Source organism: Triticum aestivum, chromosome 4B, assembly GCF_018294505.1.
Source record: "Triticum aestivum cultivar Chinese Spring chromosome 4B, IWGSC CS RefSeq v2.1, whole genome shotgun sequence".
Taxonomy (NCBI): Eukaryota; Viridiplantae; Streptophyta; class Magnoliopsida; order Poales; family Poaceae; genus Triticum; species Triticum aestivum.
The window spans coordinates 667,743,187-667,770,355 of record NC_057804.1 but is presented as its reverse complement, the minus strand read 5'-3'; the positions used below and the strand labels follow the sequence as shown (position 1 = coordinate 667,770,355).

The window sequence follows — 27,169 nt, the reverse complement described above, 5'->3', positions numbered from 1 at the left end:
GGCTACTACGGCGGGTGAGTAGCGTAGGGGCGGGCAGGCGGCTGCTATGGCGGGCTACCGGCGACCAAAGAGGCGGAGCACCTGGTTCTTGTCCTCAAGGTACGAACCTTCTTGTCTCCTATTTACCCCCCTTTACCCAACCGAGAGAAAGAGGGGAGATTGAGATGGTACCGTGTCCCCCTTTCCCATGTTCTACCTATTTCTGATTAAATTCATTGCTATCGAATTTGAGATGGTACTATATTGTTCGATTTTACTACTTCATACTGCCCAAATTTTTGCTAGACGGTCATATATTTTTTGTCCAATTTTCTGCCGCCATCCATTATGTCTTCTCAATATATATATGCTGCTGTCCAATAACATAAATCTGTGATTACAAGTTTGTAGCCATTTTTCTGACAAGAATGCATGACTTGTAGATGGTCAAGAAGATGAATAAAAGGAAAAGGATGATTAGGGGAGCCACTGTTTTTGTTGCTATAATAAGAGGAGAACATTTGAAAGAGTTCGATTACTTTGATTTGACATATTCAGGGATATCATATATATGTGTGGGTGCGTTGAAGGAGGTAATCTCGCCATTCATATGGGTGGGTGCGTTGAACCCCATTCTTCAAATTCTACCTCTCCAACCGAACACGAGAATGGAACCAACCCATTCCACTTTTCTGGTGCTACCAAACACAGGAATGGAACCGGCCCGTTCCTACAGAATGGAACCATGACATTCCATTCTAGTTGGTTCCACAACCAAACACACCCTAAAGAGTCCAAACGGAATGAAACCTTCGGGAACGTGATTTTTCTCACCGAATATGATCCAGGAGACTTGGACCCTACGTCAAGAAAGAAAGGAGGTGGGCACGAGGTAGGGGGCGCGCCCTCCACCCTCGTGGGCCCCACCTTGCTCCACCGACGTACTCCTTCCTTCTATATATACCTACGTACCTCCAAATGATCAGATACGGAGCCAAAAACCTAATTCCACCGCTGCAACCTTCTGTACCCACGAGATCCCATCTTGGGGCCTGTTCCGGAGCTCCGCCGGAGGGGGCATCCACCACGGAGGGCTTCTACATCATCACCATAGCCTCTCCGATGAAGTGTGAGTAGTTTACTTCGGACCTTCGGGTCCATAGTTAGTAGCTAGATGGCTTCTTCTCTCTTTTTGGATCTCAATACAATGTTCTTCCCCTCTCTCGTGGAGATCTATTCGATGTAATCTTCTTTTTGCAGTGTGTTTGTTGAGAGCGATGAATTGTGGGTTTATGATCAAGATTATTTATGAACAATATTTGAATCTTCTCTGAATTCTTTTATGTATGATTGGTTATCTTTGCAAGTCTCTTCGAATTATCAGTTTGGTTTGGCCTACTAGATTGGTTTTTCTTGCAATGGGAGAGGTGCTTAGCTTTGGGTTCAATCTTGCGGTGTCCTTTCCCGGTGACAGTAGGGGCAGCAAGGCACGTATTGTATTGTTGCCATCGAGGATAACAAGATGGGGTTTTTATCATATTGTATGAATTTATCCCTCTACATCATGTCATCTTGCTTAAGGCGTTACTCTGTTTTCTTGAACTTAATACTCTAGATGCATGCTGGATAGCGGTCGATGAGTGGAGTAATAGTAGTAGATGCAGGCAGGAGTTGGTCTACTTGTCTCGGACGTGATGCCTATATACATGATCATACCTAGATATTCTCATAACTATGCTCAATTCTGTCAATTGCTCAACAGTAATTTGTCCACCCATCGTAAAATACTTATGCTCTTGAGAGAAGCCACTAATGAAATCTATGCCCCCGGGTCTATCTTCATCATATTAATCTTCCATCACTTTATTATTGCCTTTGCTTTTTTACTTTGCTTTTATTTTTACCTTGCATCTTTATCACAAAAATACCAAAAATATTATCTATCATCTCTATCAGATCTCACTCTCGTAAGTGACCGTGAAGGGATAGACAGCCCCTATTCGCGTTGGTTGCGAGGAGTTATTTGCTTTATGTAGGTACGAGGGACTCGCGCGTAGCCTCCTACTGGATTGATACCTTGATTCTCAAAAACTGAGGGAAATACTTACGCTACTTTACTGCATCATCCTTTCCTCTTCAAGGAAATCCAACGCAGTGCTCAAGAGGTAGCAATACCCTCCTAACTTTTGAATAAATTAAGTATGTTTTTTATGTAGTAACTTAGTTTTTTCTTGTCTTAGTCTGAGAAAGAAGGAAGAGAGGTATCTAAGATTGAGGCATGGATATACACACACAGAGGAAAAGATCCAAAGAATCCTGATGCGTTAAAATAGCGTTGAAGCCACGGAATGCTTGGTATAATATCCATCCATTACTTGACATACTAAGTTTATGTTTTCTTTTCTGGTACATTATTTTTTAATCATCTTTGCATATTGTTTGTCATCCAAAGGAACTGTACAAAGAGAAGGTTGTTAACATGCATGGGGAGGAATATGATTTGAAGCATTCTCCTGTTGAACCACAAGCCCTTTATGAAGCTGGTGGTGGGAAGCCGCACGGAAAGTGGCCGCTATTGAATGGTGCCGTGGAGGGTAGAGAGACTCTTAGGGAGGTGCAGATCAATCGCACTTCATCTTCGTCAAAGCGCCAACGACTAGAACATGATAAAAGGATTGCTCAACATAATGAGTTAATGAAAAGGCATGCACAAAGGCTACTCTAATTTGTGAAGTGATTATATACAGTTATTTTTTATAGTTTAATTTATACGGAACAATATTAATTTGCCCCAATAATGCAAAGCAGGGGTAGTGCCGAGCTAAGTTGTGTGTGTGTTGGGGGGGGGGAGTATTGCCCCCTACCCCTACCTCCTCCTCGTTGCTTAAGTCCATCTCATTGGTTTCCAACTACAATAGAGATATCACATATTAATGTTGCTATGATAGGTTCTATATGTGATTCTTGCGTTGGATTAAAGAGACTTCACATGAGATATGCTTTAACATCTCCGCGTTGCTGTGGAGATATATGCATGCTATGATCTTCGCGACGTTATGATCTGACGCCATTATGCAACCCATCAAAGTTCAGTTTATAGGCATAGAAAGTAGCATGTATAAACTTGACGTCAGTATCATATGGCGAGGAGAGGCAGGTTGATTCAGTAGCTCGTTCAGGGAATGGTTTACGTAGTTATCGCAATGGCGCCCTTGCCCTTGTGATATTGCTTAAGGTGATGTGGCAAAACATCCCTTGCATCAACCGCCCACCTCTTTGCAAGGTGCTTTTTCTCCGGTATTTCTTTTAGTCGTCCTACTATTAAACTGGCACCAACATCCAAAAACAGCACATTATCCATCAAGCTCATATATGAACTAATCCCATCCGTTCCTAAATATAAGTCTTTTTAGAGATTTTAACATGGACTACATACAGAGCAAAATGAGTGGATCTACACTCTAAAATATGTCTATATACATCCATTTGTAGTCCGTTTTGAAATCCCGAAAAAGACTTATATTTAGAAATGGAGGGAGTAGTTTGTTGAGAGATAAGTTTTTCTTTTTTTGAGATAATGCCCTTTGGTTAGGTTTTTTTCTTTTTTAGTGGGTATGCTCCATGGATCTCATCTTTTTTTTGAGACAACCCATGGATCTCATCTTTTTTCTTTCGAGACAACCCATGGATCTCATCTTTTTTTTTTGAGACAACCCATGGATCTCACCTGTATAGTGGGTGAAGTTGGCTCTGGGCCGGGCTTATGTAGGGCGGGGGAGAATGGAGCCTGGGCCAGAAATAAGAATCCATCGAGGCTGGGCCTGAAATAAGAACCCATCGAGCCCAAAGAGAAAGAAACCCTCGGCGCCGCCTCGTCCTCCCTCCCTCTTGTATTCCCCTCTCCTCTCCTCTCCTCTTCGGCGGCGGATTGAGACAGACAGAGTCGAGACCGAGCGAGCTAGGGTTTGGCGCGGCGGCGGAAGGAAGGGAGTCGGAAGGGAGTCGGGAAGATGAGCCGCAGCCTGGGGATCCCGGTGAAGCTGCTGCACGAGGCGGCGGGGCACGTGGTGACGGTGGAGCTCAAGACCGGCGAGGTCTACCGGGGCTCCATGATCGAGTGCGAGGACAACTGGAACTGCCAGATCGAGAACATCACCTTCACCGCCAAGGTTTGTTTGTGCCTTCGATTCCTCTCCTTCCCCTCCCGTCCCCTCATCTCATCTCGTTTGGTTTTGGTGACAAACGAACGAATCTGTAGGACGGCAAGGTTTCGCAGCTGGAGCACGTCTTCATCAGGGGCAGCAGGGTCCGCTTCATGATCATCCCCGACATGCTCAAGAACGCCCCCATGTTCAAGCGCCTCGAGGCCAGGATAAGGGTACGCTCCCTCCCTGTTTGTCCTCTTTCACTTTGTTTGTTTTTCACCGTCAGTTAATACATTTCGGCTTACTGACCTTTGCTTCCCTTCCGCGTGCAGGGCAAGGGGTCGGCCATCGGTGTCGGGCGTGGCCGTGCTGTCGCGATGCGTGCCCGGGTAAGCAGCTTTCTCAGCAATTTACACTTTGTGGTTGACCCTATACAGCACCCGACAGTCGATACATTGAGCTTTGAATTAGTATAGATTGATATATGCAACTAGTAGTCTTCGGGCTCCTATGATGCACACTGTCAGGGATAGATAGTTGGCCTCTTAGTTTTCTACTGTTATTAATCCTCATTCTGCGCTTTAGGCAGTTTTAGAGTTGCTTAGGTACATGTTTTGTACATCAGAGGATGACGATTTCTTTTTGCTGTGAGCGCTGCACGTCACAATTGGTGGGTGGGTGCTATTTAAAAGGCCAACAACATCAAACCCTCTCCTGACAGCTATTTGCTTTGTTTCTTGTTGTGTAGGTCGGCAGTGATACCCTACTATGTTTATTGTTTCTTACAAGTATGACAAGACGAAACGAGAGCATGTATTCAGCATTATACCCTATGTTTTCATCGTTTCCTGTGACATTTTGTCCATGGTTAGAACTAGGGAACCTGAGTTCTTCTCAATGAAAAATATTGTGGGATGCTGCAACAGTTTATATTAAGCTTGGAACCAGGGAAACATTGTGGGTGATATTATCAAACTTGAGCAACTAGGATGTATAAGTAGCTAAGATACTTGGCTTATTGCCATGGGCTCTTCACACTAATTCTAAAATTGTAATCATCATAACACTGGAAACTATTTATGAACGAAAACTGAAAGGAAATATGAACTATCCATTAGTTTCTGGCATTTAGTTTTAGTTCTTGACAGTATCCCATTAGGCTGTGAGTAAAAACTGGAATTATATAGGCTTTAAATTTTAAATGTTATCATTATCTAACTAAAGCATAATCTAATTTGGAGTTAGTGTTCTTTCTGTCAATGTGCCAGAGCCATGAGTTGGTTGCGAGATCTTATGGGTTTCACCTCTAGCCTACCCCAACTTGTTTGGGACTAAAGGCTTTGTTGTTGTTGTTGTTGTTGTTGTTGTTGTTGTTGTTCTTTCTGTCAATCCTCACTTCTCAGGCATCATCATTAGGCTAACTGACAGTTGCTTACAAGTCTTGTGCATAAGATGATTATAATTTCTTCCTGTTGTGAACATTTGCGTCGGAGCTGGTGATTAAAATAGTCTTGGGGTTCGTAAGCACATGGAGCTGCTGATAGCTGGTTTATTGTTTTTTAATGTGTTTGGGGTGATATTATTTCTGTTGCTGCTTCTGATTAAGCCCTGTCTTTCTCTTCTTCAAAACACACATGGCCTATTCTGTTTCTTGTTGTCTAGGTGGGCAGTTATGTCCTATTATGTTTCTTTTTTTCTTACACATGGATTCGTACTATGGCAAGACAAAACCGAGAGCCCGTGTTCAGTATTATACCCTATGTTTTCATTGTTTCCTTTGACATCTTATCCATGGTTAGAACTAGGGAACCTGAATTCTGCTCTCTGAAAAATAATATGGGATGCTGTAACAATTTATTTGGGGACCAGGGCAACATTGTGGGCGTATGTTATCAGAATTTGAGTAACTAGGATCTAACTAGCTAAGAAATTTGGCTTATTGCCATGTGCTGTTCACACTAATTCTGAAAATTGTAATCATCATAAAACAAGGAACCATTTATGCACGAAAAACTGGAAAGGAAATATGAAGTATCCATTTATTTCAGAAATTAAGTTTTAGTTCTCTTTACAGTAGTATCCCATTAGGCTGTGAGTCTGGAATTATTTGGCTGTAAATTTCAAATGTAATAATCGGTATCTAACTAGTGCATAATCTAGTTTGGAGATACTGTTCTTGCTGTCAAATCCTCACTCCTAGGCATCAACATTAGGCTAATTGACAGCTGCTTACAAGTCTTGTACATAAGATGATTACAGTTTCTTCCTGTTGTGAACATTTGCGCTCAGAGCTAGTGATTAAAATAGTCTTGGGGTTCCTAAGCACACGGAGCTGCCGATAGCTGGTCTATTGTTAAAAACATTTGCATTCAGAGCAATATGGTTGCTGGCGATGCTTCTGATTAATCCCTGTTTTTCTGTTTCCTCTTCAAGATAAACACGTAGCCTATGATGTAGAGATAAATGTTCAAATGCACGAGACCCAGAACTAGGGCTAGTCTTCTTAGTGATCTACTGTTAATCCTACCCCTACATTGGCAGACTGGGAGCTGCTAACAAGTTGTGTACTTGAGATGATAGCAATTTCTTCTTGCTGTGAACACTGCACCTCGGTAGTCAGTGTTACTTTGAAGGCCGACAAGCTTCCATCTCTCATGTTCAGTTGATGCTGAATCTTCCCCTAGCTATTTACGTTTATGTCTTGTTGTCTTGGTGGGTAACTATACCCTGTCATGCTTCTTTTTCCCTAGATGTGGATCCGTAGCATGACAAGCCAAAAACTGAGAGCCCTTGTTCAGCATTACCATATATTATCCATGGTTGGAACTAGCGAACTTGAAATCGCTCTGTGAAAAACACTGTGGGGTTCATCCCAGTTTGGAACTAGGGAACTAGAAATCTTCTCTCTGGAGAACATTGTGGGGTGCTATATAACAGTATACTATGAAAAATTGAGTAACTATGATCATGTACTAAATCTGAAAAATAAATATGAACTATCCATTAATGTCATGCATTCAGTTTTTAATTCCTTTGAGGACACTGACAGTATCCCATTGGGCCACGGGTCTGGAAGTATTTAGGCTGATGAAATATTAAATCTTTTATATAAGTGTTATCACCCCTGTTCTGAATTGTAAGACGTTTTGGATGTTTCAGTATGGACTGCATACGGACTGAAATTAGTGAACAAACACACTAAAACACGGCTATATACATCCAATTCAGAAAAAAAAAGTTAGAACATCTTATATAATTTGAAACAGAGGGAGTTCCCAACTGCAGAGTTGTAGCATGAAGAAAAGCAAAACCGAGAGCCTATTTTCCAGTTTCCCTGTCTAGTTGTTCCCTGTAACATTTTATCCAATGCTGGAACTGGGGAACTCGGAATTCTTATCTCTGGAAAACGCCAGCAGTTTAACCAAGATTTGATTTAGGGAATTGGAAACACCAGTGGTTCAAAATACTTGACTGATTCTGAACTTACAATCATCATCTAGCTAGCATCAATTATTTTATGCGGTAAAATATGAGAATGAACAAATAGCTATGTTGTATTGTTTGGCTTGTTATTATTGATCCTTGGATGAACTTTGTGTTTGGCAAACGCAAATTAGTCAACAGCTGTATGTATACAAGTCACTAACATCTGAACTTGCCGAAAAATTGGATGCAGGCTGCTGGTGGTCGTGGTGGTGGCCCCCCAGTTGGTGGAGGACGAGGTGGCGCGCCTCCCGTGAGGAGGTAGATGATGTGAGCTGAGCCGCTGTCTGGTCGAGGAAGGAACTCGATGCTGTCTTTACTGGCGAAACAAAATGCTTGCGAGCTTATGATGTGCCTCTAGTTTAGTTTGTCGGTTTGTGCGAACCGATTTTCTCTATGTATGATGATGATGTATTGCTGTTGTTAGCTGTAAACATGAGTTGACTTGATGCTTCGTTTGAGGCTGTCATTGGAATGGATTATTGTCTCTTGTGAAGCTTACTGCTACTAGTTTATATGAGTAAAACTATGACCATTATCTTCCTGATCAATCAGTCAGGGTGTCTCGAGAGCATTTCTGCTATGCCCCCCTCTACCCTAAGGCTGAAGGAGGGAGAGCTGCTGGTGAATGCATGTCTGGCCTCACTTTAATAGGCACTTTAATTTTACAAGATGCCACTTGGAGTATGAAGCTGATTTGAGCATTTTGAATTCTTGGAGTATGAAATATCTGAAATACCGTGCAAATGTCTTTCTGTAAGGATCTTGGGCGTGCATATGAAGATGTTGCATGTTGCACCAATATGAAATTTTCTGCACTTGACACTTTAACAGGTTCAGGATTATATAGCTTCTCCATGGGCGACTCTCCAGGTGAGGATTATATAGTTAAGAGATCATTTCGATTCGCAGAATCGAGATATTTCTCTTTGATGTATGATGTATTTTACATGAGTTGACTTGATGGTTCGTTTGAGGCTGTGATTGGGATTGATTATTGTCTCTTATGAAGCTTACTGCTGCTAGTTGATACTCCTCCCTATGAAGCTATGACTATGATGAGTAGAGGTTCGCCGCAACCCAACCGCCATGACAAGCGCAGCCCCAACCAACACCACGGCCGTCCTCCTCCTCCTCTGCTTCGCCGTCGGGACGTCGGCCATCACCTGGGCAGGTGCGTCGTCGGTCATTTTTACCCATCCATCCAGGTTATGCTGAGTGGCATCTTTAGTTACCTTTATCTACTTGTTTTTCATGCACCCAGCTGGTTTTCAACAGATTTTACAACCCCTGTTTCTCATCAAGGTTCCAATGGGCTACCAACTAAAGATCCTGCAACCAGTTTTAATAACGTCTCTAAAATGTGATACTGAGTTTCACTGTTTTTTAATCAAATCAATCTATCTCATCGATGATAACCGGGTTAATTTTGGCACTTGTCCTGCAGGTATGTACTAGTGAATGCCTTTTTTTTCTTTCTTTCTTTCGTTAGGTTCTTGTCTGATCTGTTGCGCGCGTTTATTTATTCTGCTCTAAAATAATTGTATATATCTTATCACAGGCCGAATTGCGTCTGACAAGATCAATTTACCAAAATGGGTTGTGCATTCTTGTAGATCAGGAGCAATGCAGCTCCCACGGAGACTGCTTTTGCTGCGTTCCAAAAGATTACTGCTACCCGACCATGAACAAGTGCAAGACGGGGTGTACAAAGTCCTAAATTACCCGATCGACATCGGTCACGCCTGTCGGTCGGTTTCTCATGTCTGTATGTATGTAGCCTGTTGAGTCCATGGACTTGGTGGTGGTCATCAACTTGTTTGGTTTTAGATAACAACTATCATCATCTTAGTTGACTTATGAATGTTCCTGTCATCATTTTAGATAACAACTATCATTATCTTCCTAAAATTACCCGATCGACGGGGCTGCCATGCTTGTGAGCTTATGATGTGCCTCTACTTTAGTTTGTCGATTTCTGCGAATTGGTTTTTCTCTGTGATGTACTCCCTCCGTCCCATTAATATAAGAGCGTTTTTTACACTAACACTCTTATATTATGGGACGGAGGGAGTATGAAATTTGCTGCTCTTTACAGGTTCAGGATTATAGCTTCTCCACCAGCGACTCTCTGGGTGTCTTTTCCATGCCTTGCGCTCTAATGACCTACTCTGTTTTTAGGTGTTGTTTTGAGCTTGTATCCTGCCCACTAATGACGGATAAAGATACTCCCTGTGGCTATATGACGAGCAGAGGTGGTTGGGAGATTTGTGAAGCTACATCCATTTCCGAGACAAGTAATTCGGAGCGGAGGGAGTACTTGGTAGAGATCACATGCGCCGTTCCGTTCCGTCCGCACCAAGCTCACAAGAGCAGAGCGCGACACGAACACAACGGCCTGGCCTGGGCACCCTCCTCATCCTCTGCTTCACCATGACAAGCGCCCCCACCCAGGCTGGAGCTGCGTGGCACGGTCGAAATCATTGTAGGTATGAGATGGCCGGAAGTATGCACTGTGCACTGATCCTGCCTTCTCTGACCATTAGTGTATAAAATCGTAGGATCTACTCCCTCCGTTCCATAATATAAGAGCATTTTTTTTACGCTAGTGTACTAGCTTTGGGTGTTCTTGGAGGTTAGATGGATGAACAACTTTGTTGACCATGTAACGTTCCATGTTATTGACCTACTACTCAAGTAACAAAACCGGACATCCGCCGCAAAATTGGCCCAAATGGGCTAGGTCTGTGGTAGCTGACCAGGCTCTATGTCCATTTGCACCTGATGCGGGAGCGAGGCTCGGAGGTGTCGTATCGCGTGATCGTCCGTTCGGCATCGGGCGTCAACCCGCATCAATGACCAAGAGGCCTCCAATTTTGTTCTCAGAATGCCAACCCCACAGGAGCAAGAGTTGCATCGTACGGCCAGCAATGTCGACCAGGGTGTGTGATCAAACGATCGAAATCAATGGAGGTGTGAGAGGGCCGGAAGTATGCGCAATTTTTTTTAGCATGCGCAACCCTTTTAATATTGTTTTAAGCTCACAAAAGGTTTATGTCGCAGAGCAACGGCTATTATGTCCAAAAGTATTGGTGGGTGGGATCACCTGATAAGAGAGGATTACATTCGCAGTCTTGGGAGGGCATCTCAGTTTCCAAATCTAGAGCAGGCACGGGTTTTAGAGACCTACAATTGTTCAAAACATGCTTGGAGATTGTTAAACAAGCCGGTGAGGCTTTGTGCTAGGGTCCTAAGAGGATGACATCTGCCAACAAGTGAGAGTGGCAGAGGGGATTCGAGGAAAAATTGCTAGTTGTCACCTCATACGCTAGAGAGTTATTTATTTCATACCGAAACAAGGTAGTTCTATACTCTAGAAACCTCTCAGAATCATTTGTAATATTCATAAATCTAACACTCTGAACCAAGTTGTATAGATATTCAAGAACACTATAGCGAGTCACATATAGGTTTACTATAAACACTAGAAGCATCAACTAATTTGTGGGGTTAACTTGATCGTTTTGACATGCTTAAATATTAATGTGGTGCTAAAAGATTTACGCTATATATGTCAAACTAAAATAATAAGATAAAATAATATTTGCTTAATAATTTATGAAAATATACATTATAATATAGCCAGCTTGTAGTGTTGTTCTCATTGAATACACTTCAAAATATTATTTAAAATATTATGTTGAATGTTGTATATTACTATGAAGTGGATATATGTTTGGTGAGAATATAAATTATGACGAATTAAAAATGTTTAGTATAAGAAATGAGAAATGATCCATCCAAGTTCAACAATTTCATCATGGGTGTGGAAGAAGTAGGGACGAACTACCATCGCGTGAAGAAGCCGTTGTGTTTGTGTGCTGCTGCTGCTGCAGGTACTGTGAGGAGCAGGAGAAGAAGCGCATTGCTGTCTTGGTCGCTGCCCGCCCCAAAACGCACAAGGCCGCAGGTCCATCCCGTCGTCGTCGCAAGTCAAAGGCGAAGGACATGCCCCCTCAGCAGAGGGGCCATGGCAAGCGCGAGGGCCAGGCTGGGAAGGGCAACAAGAGCAACGCCGGCGGCCGTGGCGGCACCCAGAACGTCCCCAAGCACGGCGGTGGCGGTGGCGGCCGCGGGAAGCATGGTGGCGGCGGCCGCGGCGGCAACCAGAGCGTCCCCAAGCACGGCGGTGGCGGTGGCGGCCGCGGGAAGCACGGCGGCAGCGGCCGCGGCAGGGCGAACCAGGGCGGTGGCCGCGGCGCCGGTGGCCGCAGGGCTCGCGGCTGAAGGAACCGAGGTATAATCCCCACTATATTTCCCTGGCACTCTCGTCTTCTAGTTTGAATCCCTTCGCCGTCGCATTAATTCGCCCCCCACTCTTCGATTTCTTGTGTTTGCAGTATGGAGCTGCTCATGGAACCAGAAGGAGTCAATGGACCGCTGAGCCATCGTCTACTGCGTTTTCATTCTGTCGTCGTAGTGTAGCATAGGGATATTGACCTGAAGCCGATTGGAATGGGTGTGCCAAAGAATCGTTGTCTTCTCAACTGTTACTGCCGTCCTAGTAGCCGTAGTGTCGGACTTACCTGGAGTAGTTGTTTCTCGTTGCTGCAAGTATGTGGAGCCGGTCAGAGTGGGAGGTGCCCGGGTCATGTTCATGTTTTTTCTGGGTGCAAAGGTTGTATCGCTGCTGGCGGCTAAATTTTGTGTTTTGACCCTTTTGACAAACAAAATCAAGATCTGGCCCTGGTTTGAATTTTTTTCGGGATTTGACCCTTTTTCCTACCGCCAGAGGCTCTGGCAGTAGGGTTAGACAGCCTACCGCCAGAGCCCCTGGCGGTAGGGTCCAGGCAGTTATTTCCCCGAAACCCCCACGCCCCTGCCCATCTCCCCACCCCTCCCCCTCCCCCCTGTTGGCAGTTCTTCTTTTTCTTCCCCCAAGTCGCCTCTCTCTCCCTCTCATCTCCTCCACTCCCCCCCTCGGCTCTTCACCGTTTGTTGACCGTTTTTGCGGATCGAGATGGCCTCGAAGAGAGAAACGTAAGCTCCTCCAATCCCTCCAATTAGTTTTTGCAAGCTTGCTTCCGATTCGACGCATTATTTGCTAGAAATCCCTCATGTTTTTGAATTTAGATTGGATTTTTTCACCTAAGATTGTTTTAGCTTGATTGTAGTTGTAGTTCTTAGTTCTTTAGTAAATAGTGGTATTGAATATGAACTCTAATCAATAGTTCATATGTTAGTGTGAAGATGAACCCTAGTTCATAGTTTTTTTGTTAAAAAGTTTATGATGTAATGCATGTGGGAGGACTTGATAGTAGTTTTATGATGCATGTTGATATGATGATATGAAGATGTTGTTTGGAGATAATACATTCAAGATGAATGTTGGGTGATTTTTTTATGATATGATGCATGTTGATATGATGCATATTGTAGTAAACAAAATATATATGATGCAAGTAGTGGATTTGGTTGGTATGATATGGTATGATTTTGCATTTGACACATCTTGATATGTGTATTTTATTTATTTGATCCATATGTTTAGGTCTGCAACAGTGGCGCAACCATCGCCCATTCATCTCCAACACGACCCGTCCGGCTTGCCACTTCCGTACGTGTACGAGTCCTTCCCCGAGCTTCTGCAGCCGGTGACCGCTTTTTCAGACGAGTTCCTACAGGAGACGAGGGCAGTGCGGTGGCACGAGAGGGCAGAACGGATCGCCGACGATGTGAAGTGTTGGTCGCTGAGTGTGAAGGAGTGGAAGAGAGTGAAGGCAGAGATGGAGGGAGATCCAACTATCTCCCGTGAACGCCGGGAAGCGACCATTGAAGTTGCCAAGCAGCACTCCAACTGGGAGCTGCGCAATTTGGACCGGAGGATCTACTTCGAGAGCAATGCGGAGGAGAGAGCCAGGATGCCGGCCCCAAATGCATCGGCGTTCGGTATCATCAGCTGGGGAAGGGCGGAGGCGAAAACTCCAGCTGGCAAGGCAAGGTGGGAGTGCTTGAACGGTCGGATGCCGACCAGCGTTCCGCCTTCGCCTGAACCGGTGGATCCGCTGCCGTATCTGTCTCCACGTAGGCCTAACATACGAGGGGGGGGGGGAGGTTTATCCAACCTATAAACATGTCCATTGGATATGCATCTATGTTTTAGTAGGGGTTGTCAAACTATGTGGACAAGTTTGCTATTTGCTATTTCCTACTTATGAATCTATGTGTAAACCGTTTGATATTTGCTATGTGGAACCTTTATTAATATGTGAGCTCATATATTGTTGTCATATTTGTGAAACTTGCTGTGATATTGTTGTCATATTGAATTCAAAAACAAGCAACCAAATGAACTTGAAAAAACAAAACAGAGGACCCTACCGCCAGGCACCCTGGCGGTAGGGTTAGACATCCTACCGCCAGCCCCTACCGCCAGGGTCCTTGCATATTTCGTTACATAAAGTTTGTACGGCAAAACCCTGCCACACCTTACTGCCAGTGGCTCTGGCGGTAGGTTTAGACCGCCTACCGCCAAGGCCCCTAGCGGTAAGGTACTATCCACGTCAGCACAGGCAAACGGCCGCCGCCCCCCTCCATCACACCCTACCGCCAGGGGCTCTGGCGGTAGGCTGTGTACCCTACCGCCAATGGCCCTTGCGGTAGCAAAAGGGTCAAATCCCGAAAATATTCCAAACGGGGTCAGATCCTGATTTTATATCGCAAAAGAGTCAAAACACGAAATTTTGCCGCTGCTGGCTGTGATGTGATGTGAAAGCCGAACGAGAAATAAAGTCTTGAGAAGTTGCCATAATTTGTCCCCTCTATTAATTACTCTTCAAAAATGCTTGTTCCGTGTGTTTTACTTGTGCTGTTCTTTTACCTGTGCTGTGCTGTTCAATTCTTGCCGGTTAAGCCGGCAATTCTTGCCCCTATATTTTTTTTACTTCCTCCGTTCCTAAATATTTGTCTTTCTAGAGATTTCAACAAGTGACTACATACGAAGCAAAATGAGTGAATCTACGCTCTAAATATGTCTATATACATCTGTATGTGGTAGTCCATTTGAAATCTTTGAAAAGACAAATATTTAGGAACGGAGGGAGTAGAACCCTGTATATGGTTTCAAGTAGATATACACAAACTCATGCAGATGACCAAACAGTGCATCATCTCCGAGCGAAGGCGCAGTCTGTAAAATGCTCCGGAATACGCCTCCCACGGCCGAAAGCGGTATCGACGGTGCGGTAGATCGTCTCGCGGAACTGGGCCCGCTCGTCAGCGAGGTAGGCAGGGTCCACGGGGTCAAAGCGAACTCTGTCTGTCTGTCTGTCTGACGACCAGCGAACGATGCGGGGCCCACCACGGTGGCACCACCACCACCACCTACCCACCCACCCCCACATCGGCCGCGCGCCGCCCATGCCTCACCCCCCTCTCGTCGCCGTCGCCGCCGCCACCCTCCGCCGCCGCCTCCTCCTCTCCTCGCCGCTCGCCTCCTTCTCCTCCTCCCGCACCCGCCGCATCCTCCCCCGCGCCATGGAGTCCTCCACCACCGCCGCCGCGGAGCACGCAGGTGAGCCGCGCGACCCGATCGGGGCTTGCTAGCTTCGTGGAGTGGCACTAGTGGAGTAGTGGTGCCCGTTGTGCTGGGTACTGTACTGATGTGCGTTCGGGCTGCAGGTGGCGCGGCGGCGGGGGAGTACGAGGAGGTGCTGGGGCGCCTCTCCTCGCTCATCACGCAGAAGGTGCGCGCCGACACCGGCAACCGCGGCAACCAGTGGGACCTCATGGCCCGCTACCTCCAGGTCCATCCCCTCCCTCCTCCTCCTCACGCTCCGCCTGAATCGCGATGGAGGAATTCCTTGTCTGATCTAGAGGGCGGATTTGTTCCTTCAGATTCTGGAGCTGGAGGAGCCCATCGCGCGGATGAAGGTCATCCATGTCGCCGGCACCAAAGGGAAGGTAAACCACTTCATATGCAACTTCTGTAGTATGTGCGATTTCCTTTCATTTCAACTGTGATTCAGAAACTTCATCGCTAATGATTGGGGCATTCCAATTTGGTCCTGAAATTTTTTAAGCAACTAATGTGCAACAATCAAGTTTTACCAAACAATTAGTTTAGTGCTACCATTTGGCACCGCAGTGCAGTGTGTAACCAGCTACACAGCTCTCCTGGTTGGTAGTTGAAAATTGCTGAATGCCACATCCTGCGATTAATCAAGTCCTTGGCTTCTTTATGATGTACTATTATGTGACCACCAACACCATGGACCATTTGTGTAGGGTTCGACATGCACATTCACGGAGTCAATCCTGCGATCCTGTGGCTTCCGTACCGGGCTATTCACATCACCGCATTTGATGGATGTCCGGGAGCGGTTCCGGCTAGATGGGTAATTTGTTCATCAATTGTTCTTGCTCTTATTTTTTCTTATGGTGTTGATAAGTGATAACGACAGCTCCTTGTTATTATTCACAATAATTTCTTACTCCCTCCGTTCCTAAACATAAGTCTTTTTAGAGATTCCAATAAGGGACTACATACGGAACAAAATGAGTGAATCTACACTCTAAAATATGCTATATACATCCGTATTTAGTTTTTATTGAAATATCTAAAATTACTTATATTTAGAAACGAAGGGAGTACATCCGTATGTAGTCTATATACATCCGTATGTAGTTTTTATTGAAATATATAAAAATACTTCTATTTAGAAACGGAGGGAGTACATCCGAATGTGCTGCACAGCCCTTTTACTTTTTTCTTCTGAAAACTGTAGGGGAACACCTGACAGTGAACTTTGTTTAAATTTAGCTTGTCCTATGCTTAGGTACTATGCATGTGCTAACCTGGTGTTGATAAGTAATAACGATAGGCTCCTCGTATTTATTCACAATATTTTTTTGTATGCAAATGTGCTGCACCATTCTTTACATTTAGCTTATCACTATGCTTAGGTATTATGCGTGCACTAACCTGGCCCCTAACTTGTGATGCAACCAGGGTGGATATTTCTGAAGAGAAGTTTTTGAAGTACTTCTGGTGCTGCTGGAATAAACTGAAGGTACATGTCCAAATTTGTTGTCTTTCATGTGATGGAACTCTGTGCTAGGTGCATAGGAGTGATGAAACATAGATGTCTTGTCTTTTTGTGCTGCTTTAATTATGTACCTGGTGGATAATGAGACAAATGGGCTTATCTTCACTCTTCAGGAGAAGACTGATGATGATATTCCCATGCCAGCGTATTTCAGGTTCATGGCCTTGCTCGCATTCAAGATCTTTTCTGCTGAGCAGGTAATAGACAGAAAACACTCCATACTCTTTCCCTACTGGTTTGTTTTCAGTCATTACATAAATCTAGCCTGAATAAGATTACTCCATGCAATGTTCCCGTTTCTTCACCATTTCACTTGCATAGCATTGTGCTACAATCTATGATTTTAAGGTACAAAACCTATGTGATGATCAGCTATCACATATTCATTTTGAGATTTCTAAATTAGGTTCCGCATATGCATTTTCAGAAGAACATTATTGATCTACTCACACCTGTTTCTTGCCTCAAACAGGTAGATGTAGCTCTTCTCGAGGTTGGTCTTGGAGGGAAGTTCGATGCAACTAATGTGGTATGTGACTCTTCTTCAGTAATGTGCTCATTTTGTCTAGAAGACAAAAGAAGAATCTTGAACTATGCCATTTAAGTCTATTGCCGGCCTTGTTCGCCTTAATCTGCACCCTGAGTTCCAAACCATACTAGGAGTGCGGAATATATTCATTTAGGTCCATCTAAATTCTTGATTCTTGTTAGTATTCAAGCATTCGAGTTTAGCTTCTATTTCTTCTGAGCCCTTCTGAGCTCGGCAGAATTATACACTAAAAACAGTCAAATTAGAGCATGACCGTTGTCTGAATTTGGATCTCTGCAGGTTAAATCTCCTGTAGTCTGTGGAATATCCTCTCTTGGATATGATCATATGGAAATTCTTGGTTAGTCATGAAACTGGCAATTGAAGTACCCCTTTTATTAGGAAAATTAGTTTCATGCTGACATGTTTTTTTTTTTGCTGATGATCAGGAAATACGCTTGGTGAAATTGCTGGGGAGAAGGCTGGAATTTTCAAGGTTTTCTTGTGGCTACTTTCCCAAGAAGTTGTTCTACAACATGTTACATATATTGCCTCTTTTTTTGTAACTGATGGTGTTTGTAGTTCAGAAAATACAATATATTACTTTCCCAAGAAGTTGTTCTATACCATATTAACATTGATATTCACAGAAATTTCTTATTATGTTTTGGTATCTTGGTGGCGTCTTTTGTTAACATTAACATTGTTGTTTACAGAAAGGAGTTCCAGCTTACACTGCTCCACAGCCAGAAGAGGCAATGGTTGCTCTCAAACGAAGAGCTTCAGAATTGGGCGTATGTTTTTTTTTATCCGTTTTCATTTCCTTTTTGGTTGCTGCCCTGCTTGTTGTTTGTAACCACAGTACTAGAAACAATGGAATACAGTTTTTGAAATACTATACTCTGTGCTTTTTGAAGATTTCACTCCAAGTCGTTGATCCTTTGAAGCCACATCAGTTGAAAGATCAACATCTTGGACTGCAAGGTGAACACCAATATGAAAATGCTGGCCTTGCAGTCGCACTCGCTAGTACATGGCTTGAGAAGCAGGGACACGTGGACAGAATGCCACTCAACCACACTGTAAGTCTTGTCAATTCATGTTGCTTCTCCCAAAAACAAAGATGGTATCATAATTAGTTCATCTGTGGTGGAGTTCAGGATCCCTTACCAGATCAGTTCATTAGAGGGCTGTCAAGTGCTTCTTTGCAAGGCCGAGCGCAAATTGTTCCAGATTCACAAGTAAATTCAGAAGAGAAGGGCCAAGATAGTTCTTTGGTATTCTATTTGGATGGGGCACACAGCCCTGAAAGTATGGAAATATGTGCGAGGTGGTTTTCCCATGCTACCAAGGAGCAGTCTCAGACTTGCAGCAAATCTCGGAAGGTATTTCTCACAGCCTGTCTAGTTTTATCATGTTTGAGTGACTTGCTTTTGCATGTATCGTTTCAGTCTTCTCCCTCATACGGGTGTCTTCTATGGGACACATTGCAGATTCTTCTATTCAACTGCATGTCTGTGAGAGATCCTATGAGATTGCTTCCACATCTCGTTGATACTGCAACTCAAAATGGTAAGTTGAAACACTTGCTATTGAAAATGCTCATTGCGCTCATTTATGATTTTTTTTGCATGATATTGTACTTCTCTTGGCAACTTCAGTTCAAAGCTAACTTACTGCATTGCTTGATGCTTAGCCCTCTTTCAAGTCTGCTGTTTGTTCCAGTTTTCAGCTAACTGAACATATGTATTGCTATCTCATTTTGTTCAGGGGTGCACTTTGATCTGGCCCTATTTGTGCCAAATCAGTCACAACACAACAAGCTTGGTTCTAAGGCATCAGCACCTGCTGGTCCTGAGCAAATTGATTTGTCATGGCAGCTATCTCTCCAAGCAGTGTGGGAGAAATTACTTCATGATGATAATAAAGGTTCGCCTGAACTTGGTTGCTTACAAGCTTTAGTCACTTGTGTTATGAAATGAGCTTCTATTCCACGGGGCCAGCAGTACATATACATGCGAGGGAAATAAGCAAAGAAGCCCCTGTACATTATGAGAACTACAAAAAGTACAACCCTGTTCTAACAATTTGTACCACTTCTACTACTGCGTTGTCGTTTTCTAATTGCAACAATGCATGGTCAGGCTGAAGATGATACTTTATACTGAATTGTGAGTAAATGATGCAGGTTCAAACAGCACGGATTCTGGCGAGACTAGCCTAGTGTTTGAATCACTGCCACTAGCAATTGAGTGGCTAAGGAAAAATGCGGTAGAGGATCCATCCACTTCTTATCAGGTGAAAACTTTTCTCGAACTAACTTCTCTAAATTTTATAGTACAAAACATCCATAATATGTTTAACACTGCTTTGTGCTTCTAGATCACGAGTAATGCCTCATAATATGTTTAATTTTCTATCCTTTCGACATGGCACTACACATATTTATAGCACTATCTCGTACGTAATCAGGAAGACATGTACCTTGTCCTTGTTATGTTTGCAACCTAATAGTAAGTCACACGTGACGCTGATGATATGTTTGTGTGTAGGTCCTGGTTACTGGCTCTCTGCATCTCATCGGCGATGTACTGAGGTTGCTCAAGAAGTGACATTTTTTTGGAACATTATACAGTTGGAAGCTGATACTGAAGTAGCTATACTGAATAGTGTGACCCCAAGCCGGGGCTCTTGATGTTTTCGAGATCTTCCCAGGGCAAGCACATGGTTTACAGAAATGCGACAAGCAGTTTGGAAGTGCTTTGCCTGCGATGCGAATCGGGCAGCAAGGTGAAATGTGTTGTAGTATTTCTTTTCGCGAGAGGAGGGGAGCTTGTTTGTATTTCTCGTTTAATGCTTTTCTGGCCATTGTTGCCACTGTATTCCTCCTCATGTATCCTGGGAAGACATCGAAAACTCAGACGGATGTCAGGGCGCAAGCGAAGCATGAATAAGCCAACAAGATGGCAGTTGTTATTATCTAAAAAAGAAGTTGTTGATGTCATTGATCTCATTGATGAATGTGATCAGTAACGCTTGCTGGCTGACCATGGGACCGACGTTTGACGATGATACTACAGTAACAGGTCACTATTTACAATTAGTGTGTTGCTTGCTTGCTTGTGTTTATAATTAATCAGTGTGTTGTCATCCTACATGCATACTTATTTTTATGATATATTCTATAACTACAAAGATGATGTTCATTAGCCTATTTCTCTTAAGATGCACATATACCATTTTAGCATGGCAACTTACTGCATGAAAAAGACTCATCTGAACATACACGCATGCATGTAAGTTTTCATTGTACTCCCTCCGTTTCTAAATATTTGTCTTTCTAGAGATTTCAACAAGTGACTAATACGGAGCAAAATGAGTGAATCTACACTCTAAAATATGTCTATATACATCCATATGTGGTAGTCAATTTGAAATCTCTAAAAAGACAAATATTTAGCAACGGAGGGAGTATTATGCTAGTTATATTCAATAAATATTTTACAACCATAAAATAATTAAATACAATAAACCATGTAATTTTTATTTTTTTAGTTATCATATTTTTAATCTGAATATTCAAAGTCCACACACGGTGTGCACATAGCCCAGCCTCTTACGCTGATAATACTAGACACACGGACTTGTGACAGGCATTTTACAGACCCCTTCCTTAATCTCCCCCCCCCCCCCCTGAATTTCAGCCGGGGTGGGTCCCAACCTCCCCCAATCTGCAATCCTATTGGCCCATGATTAGTTCGTTCGTTAACCCCGTAAATTAATCCCCATGGCTCTAGCATTACTCCTCTTACGCTCATGCACCGCATGCACCCACGCCTTTTTCTTTTCTTTCGGAATGGAGGTTGAACCCCCGGCATTTGCATCATTGTGATGCACACAACCAAGTTTATTAAAGTCGATGCAAGATAAGAGGCCAAAGATATCAACAAGCAAACTACTACCTTTGTTCTTAAATATAAGATGTTTTAGCATTTCAATTTGAATTTAGGAACATAGTGAGCACAATTACGATAGACCCATAACAAGACAATTACATTAAAGTTGAACTGCCAAAACGTCTTATATTCTGGGACAAAATGTCTTATGTTGGGGGACAGAAGGTGTATATGACAAGCACAATTACGACTAAGTTGACTTACAATAAACCCATTACAAGATATGAATTTAATACCTACAACCAAGTTGACTTTTTTAGCAACAACGCCTTTGAGAAGGGATATATGCCGGATACGACAAAGACAAGGATATATCCTAGTTGCCGAGATTGACCAATTAAGGTCAACACATCAGCAAGGGGACAACACCTTCAATAAGGTAACAACTCAAATTTGTTGCTGCTGAAGCCGACCGATGAAGGCTAGAACAAGAGTTTCCACCACACAAATGAAGGGGTGCTCTAAACACTATTTTGACAATGGATCCTCCGAAAGTCATGCGAGCTAGTACTCCATGCTGACACTCCCCTGCCTTGGCATGGCGGATACTAACACCTCACCAATGGAGGGGAGCGGCGACGCGCCTCACCTCGTGTGAATTGCACTGGTTCACAGATAGCAATCGGCAGCTGCCATACATCGAACCATGGTTTGACCACCTAGATTGGAATTGAAGTAAGTGGGATGGGGAAATCATTCTCCACCGCTCGCCCCACCACAATCACACCATCGTCCATAACACGGCATCACTAGCTATAGTAGAAAATATCACCCTCCATCATGGTGGCAAGATCTGCCTGCTTCCATTCTCACTCTCGCTCATGCTCTCGGTCGCTTACCGGTCACCATTCAATGTTAATGAAAATAATAAGAACCACACATTTATTTTGTAGGTTGGCGAAGAAACGAATTACTAACATTGTTACTCCCCTGCAAAAAAAAAAGCTTATAACTTATTAATAAAGGAACTAGCCTATGCAATTTGTCTGTGGCTCCAGCACCAGGCAAAGCACTAAATTCATATAGAACATTGATATTATTATTTTTGCTTACAAGCCTGAATGTAGCCTCCTCACATGGAGGAGCAGAGGACTTACACTGACAACCTGACGAAGAACAGCTAATTCCAAACAAAACAGTGAACAAAAATACAAATACACATGAGTAGCCAATCCAAAAAGGGAGATAGGGACACTAGGCAAATGATTGGTACTAGAACATACCAACGAGCTTTACTAATTAGCAGACCCCGTTATTTTCCTCTTGGATGCCAAATATGTTGGCATGTATTGTCATGATCCACACTATGGTTACGAGGTCGCCGCCATGGCCGAGCTGCTTGGCATGGGAATCCCTGCTAGACCCTTTGGACGCATTCATGAGCAAAAGTACCCATGCATCAAAGATGAGATTCAACAACAGTTCTTCATCGGTGACCAACTCAGAGTAAGAACACAATCCCGGCATCAACTTCTTAAATCTTCGGCGGGACTTTTCCCCCATCTTCTCAACTAGGTCGATATACCCCCCTTCGGCAAAACAGCTTCGTAGCACACCGGCATATTGATTACCATCCGACAGAACAATGCTACTAGTACTATTTCCGTCCCCCATCTGTTCCAGGATAAAGGCAATCTTCTGCTCTCTTGTTTTGCAACTAGGAGGCCTCTTTTCATCACTCAAATAGTCCCTCAACGCTTTGTTGGTTTCTTCATACTTGCTTGGCAGCTTACGGACCGGTAGCATGTTGGGGCATACAACCACGAGGAACACCAGGTAGTTAGACAGCTTGCTGATCAACTTCACATATTTTTGAGATTTTTCATCTGCAAAGGTGACCTTTTGGAGGAAAATGTCCGTTGCCATGTGCCAGATAAGAATGAGCTCTTGCAACTCATCAGGATCAAACTGCACAACTTCTTCCTCCTGAACCTTGCCGGGTGTGTATGATAACTTCAACTTTTCCCATATGCGTTCGAACAACAGACCCTTCAAATCTTGTGGAATCCTAAAGCCACGTCTGTCATGGTATTCGTGCTGCATCATGCTCTCCTGTGGTTGGAGGTAGAACAAGCCCATCATACTACTTACACTTATTGGATTGTCGTTGTGACGAGTGCACTCATGCAACAAGTTGTACTGGCCCATGATTCCTCGCCACAACCTGTAGCTACTTGGCTGCTTCATGTCGAACCTGGAGCTCATAGACACTACAATGGTACGGAGCCGGTGCCATCTTCCATCACAGACAACTGCATGCTTTAGCCACTGCCATCTCGATTCTTTGAAGAATGTATATGCCCAGGTTGACCCTAGTGCTCCCAGCAGCCATCTTACATCCAGTAGTAAGGTGGAGACCACCAATATGTAAGTGATAACAATATCTTCTACTGTTTGGGATTCTTTATCATAAGCAGTTAACAGAAATAGCATGGCGCAGATGATTAGCGGGGAGACGATGCGGATGATGTAGCCAGGCCAGACGTGGATGACGGTTGCCTTGGTGTATATGAGGTCGTACATGAGGGAGAGCTCCATCTCCACCACCTTGCACATACTCTCCCATCCACAAGACAATATCTTTCTGCCGGTTTCGCGGACGTTAGGATCCATGTCCACCGAGCAGTCACAAAAGGCACATTTGGTGATAGGAAGCATGCTGTGAGCGACAAGCAGGGCTTGATCATTATCCAGGGGCCCATGGACACCAGTGTGATGGAAACTGAATCTCCTTTGCTGATTCTTCATCTTCATTAAGATCTTGATGCTGTTCAAGTTGCCTCTCCTTTGTGCATTTATCCTCTCCAAGTACTTGAAAATACCCAATGCGTACATGAGGAAGGACGCTGGCACCAAGGTCCCGGCACTGGGACGGGAGCGAATTACATGGACGTACAGGGCATTGGAGGCTCCCAAGATAGCAGCATCAGCACTCAACATCTGGCTAGGCGAAAACACATTCTCCTCAATGGAAAAACCGCTGATGTTGTCCGGGCGACTGATATGAATTAGGAGGAAGGGCAACCAGAACGCGGAGAGTTGCTGCTCCCTTGATGTTTTGTCGCTAATAAACAATAGGGTGATGACGAATTTGTCGATACCGTCCGCTAACACGGTAGCCACCAACGGTGACAGAGCAAAGGCCTCATGCCGCCGTCTTCCGGCCGTGAGGACGAGGAGAAGGTGGCCGCATAAGCTGTAAAGGACCCCCACACGGATGCTCCAGTGTCGCACGGGCGTCGGAAACTCACTGATCCATCCATCCATTGATTCTGCATGGAAATCAAGATTATATTGACATCACTTGTAGGTTAACGCGTGTTGCTTGTGTATGCTACAGACTTCTTTTTGCGGGGAAGTATGCCACAGACAATTAAAAACAGACAAAAATGTAAGTAGGATGAACTAGTCCAACATACCGGCCGATCGGCTTGCAGGGGAGCGAAGCCGATGAATTGGTTTGGAGGACGCCCCAGCTCAAAGACTTGGAGTGGAGATTTGAGACGGTGGATCTATAGGCTCACTGGTGTATGGGTGTGTATGTCCGACTCACTGGTGTCTAGAGGTGGAGCGCATCCTAGGTTTAACCATCTTTTTTGAACTATCTTGCCAGTGTTTGTTAGGTTTAGTCGTTTAGACATACTCCCTCTGTAAAGAAATGTAAGAGTCATTAAAGTAGTGATCTAAATGCTCTTATATCTCTTTACGGATGGATGGAGTACTACGTTTCACACTGCTTATATACCCCCTAATAAAGTAGTGTACTGTTTTGGACGGACTGGCTGTCATGTCATGTGATTATCGGCAGTTCCGATCCAGCCGCCCGTTTTGTCCTACCTTGTAACCGGCTCACATGCAGCTTCCCAGCCAGCCAGGCCTGCAAAGGGTGTTTTTTGTTGGATGTGTTCATTAAGGAATCGTTTCACGAAGGGTGTGTTGGACATTGCTTATACTGGTGGAACAAATCACTACTATTTTGACGCAAGAGGGGATCATGGATGCAAAAGCAAAGCAGAGACTGATCTAGAACATGCATGGAAACAAGTTGGAGTAGATACATAGCTCATCTATTTCACATGACTCATTTCGAGATCCTAATATACTATTGGATTTACATTTGAAAGAGGTTTCCTACTGTATAATTTTTGTGACATGCACTTCGAGCCCGCCTCATAGCCAATGAATACCATATTAGTGCTGCGGTCGTCGAGCTTCTTCAGCCCGGGCCGCGTGTTCTTGATGTAGGCGATGCAGCCGAAGACACGCAGGAAGTGCACGATGGGTATCTTGCCGTACCACGCCTCGTACGGAGTCTTGCCGTCGACGCTACGGGTGTAGGACCTGTTGAGGATGAACACCGCACTCGCCACGGCCTCCCCCCAAAACCAGCTCGGCATGTTCTTCGCCTTGAGCATGCTCCTCGCCATGCCGACGACGGTCTGGTTACGCCGTTCCACCACGCCGTTCTGCTGCGGCGAGTAGGGTGCCGTCAGATGCCTCTGTACGCCTTGATCTGTGAAGTACTCGCCGATCATGCTGGAAGTGAACTCGCCGCCCCGGTCCGTTCGGAATGCGCGCAGTCGTCCGCCTTGCTCTGCCTCAGCCACAACAACAAAGTGTTTGATGCTCGCCGCGGCCGCGTCCTTCGCCGGCAACATCATAGCCCACATATAGCGACTGTGATCATCGACGACGAGCATGAAGTAGCGCTTGCCGCCGGGGGTGGCCGGAGTGATGGCCCCGCAAAGATCGGCGTGAACGAGATCGAGAGGCCCTGTCGCGCGGTAGCGCGCCTGGGAGGGAAACGGAGCACGCCTTTGCTTCCCCACCAAGCACGTGTCGCAGATCTGCTCCACATGGTCCACCAGCGGCATCCCGCGCACCATATCAGCGCGCCCCATGCGCCGGAGCGCGTCGAAGTGCTGGTGGCCGAACCTGGCATGCCACTTCCACGCCTCGTCGCTGCCGTGTGCTGCCAGGCAAACCGGATGCGCGATGTCCAGGCGCACATCATACAGACGTCTGCCATTTCGGCGTACCTGGGCCAACTGATTCTGGCGGCGATCGTACAGAGTCAGGACACCGCCGTGGATCTTGGTGATGCAGCCATGCTCGTCCAGTTGCCCGAGGCTGATGATGCTCGTCTTGAGACGCGGGATGAAGTAGACGTTTGTGAGAGCGCAATGATCGCCGCTGCGCACGGTGAACGTGACCGTGCCGCGACCACGGATAGCCACGCTGGAGCCATCCCCGAACCCGACGCTACCGGTGACGCCCTCGTCCAGCTCCGCGAACGCTGATCGATCACCGGTCATGTGATTGGATGCGCCGGTGTGTGATGGTAACTCTTATGTGTGGCGTTCAATATGTGGGTTGTTCATTTTCACGCAGACAGTGGTCGATGTGTGATGACATTGGACGGATACTCTGAAAGTTGAAGCACAAGGTAGAGTAATGAGGAACTTAATTTTGCTCAAGTGTTGACTGCGAAGAAGACGAGAAGGGACTATAGTTGCAGGTGGAGTCACATGGAGTCTGGGAGTAGCAGCGGTGCTCATGGCGTATCTCAAGTCCAATGTACATGGAAGTTCGACGCATGAATGAATTCAAGGCGGTGAAGAATATTCGTCAAGGTGGAGTTTGTTAGAGTTGTGTCAAATATTATTAGGTTACAATTAGACTTGTAGTAGTATTGTGTTTAGATAGGATATGGAGTATTGTCCAACTAGGACACTTGTATCCTAGGCCTCTCATATATAGCGGGGGTAGACACACGATGTAACCTACGCCAACATAATAGCACAGGCACGCAGGGCGCCCGGGGTGCGGTATTGTGACGGTGTCATGGGAAGGAGCGCCTGTAGTCATATGCTTCGGAGATGTAGCCATATCGGTGAACCTCGTTAACAAATCTCGGTGTCGTGCCTCGTGTGATTGCTTGGTTCTCGGTAGATCGACGGTGGCCTCGGA

At 44.8% G+C, this 27,169-nt stretch overlaps 2 protein-coding genes across 4 annotated transcripts; both read left to right on the top strand.

Annotated features, from left to right (window-relative positions):
• Window positions 1-3,844: 3,844 nt before the first annotated feature.
• On the top strand, window positions 3,845-8,103 carry LOC123094041 (small nuclear ribonucleoprotein SmD3b). Its single transcript, XM_044516120.1, has 4 exons — window positions 3,845-4,148; window positions 4,238-4,357; window positions 4,457-4,513; window positions 7,801-8,103. Exons 1-4 carry the CDS (start codon window positions 3,990-3,992, stop codon window positions 7,870-7,872), a joined length of 408 nt encoding a protein of 135 aa, XP_044372055.1. The 5' UTR covers window positions 3,845-3,989; the 3' UTR covers window positions 7,873-8,103.
• Window positions 8,104-14,993: 6,890 nt separating this feature from the next.
• LOC123094040 (folylpolyglutamate synthase) lies at window positions 14,994-20,242 on the top strand. 3 transcript variants are annotated; one of them, XM_044516119.1, is made up of 16 exons: window positions 14,994-15,180; window positions 15,288-15,412; window positions 15,504-15,569; window positions 15,894-16,003; window positions 16,618-16,678; window positions 16,828-16,911; window positions 17,187-17,243; window positions 17,544-17,604; window positions 17,693-17,739; window positions 17,960-18,037; window positions 18,161-18,325; window positions 18,404-18,628; window positions 18,737-18,815; window positions 19,014-19,172; window positions 19,432-19,541; window positions 19,796-20,242. In XM_044516119.1, exons 1-16 carry the CDS (start codon window positions 15,027-15,029, stop codon window positions 19,853-19,855), a joined length of 1,641 nt encoding a protein of 546 aa, XP_044372054.1. In that variant the 5' UTR covers window positions 14,994-15,026; the 3' UTR covers window positions 19,856-20,242. The 3 variants fall into 3 exon arrangements, 2 of the variants coding, with proteins under 2 accessions (XP_044372054.1, XP_044372053.1); XR_006445705.1 differs by having other exon boundaries at window positions 18,404-18,815; window positions 19,014-19,310; XM_044516118.1 differs by having other exon boundaries at window positions 18,404-18,815.
• The last annotated feature ends 6,927 nt before the right edge of the window (window positions 20,243-27,169 follow it).

Coding starts and splice junctions, on each gene's coding strand:
- LOC123094040 (XM_044516118.1), top strand. CDS start 15,027: ATGCCTCACCCCCCTCTCGTCGCCGTCGCCGCCGCCACCCTCCGCCGC. Junction 17,244..17,543: donor AGTTCGATGCAACTAATGTG/GTATGTGACTCT, acceptor GGATCTCTGCAG/GTTAAATCTCCTGTAGTCTG. Junction 17,740..17,959: donor AGAAGGCTGGAATTTTCAAG/GTTTTCTTGTGG, acceptor TGTTGTTTACAG/AAAGGAGTTCCAGCTTACAC.
- LOC123094041 (XM_044516120.1), top strand. CDS start 3,990: ATGAGCCGCAGCCTGGGGATCCCGGTGAAGCTGCTGCACGAGGCGGCG. Junction 4,149..4,237: donor ACATCACCTTCACCGCCAAG/GTTTGTTTGTGC, acceptor ACGAATCTGTAG/GACGGCAAGGTTTCGCAGCT. Junction 4,358..4,456: donor GCCTCGAGGCCAGGATAAGG/GTACGCTCCCTC, acceptor TTCCGCGTGCAG/GGCAAGGGGTCGGCCATCGG.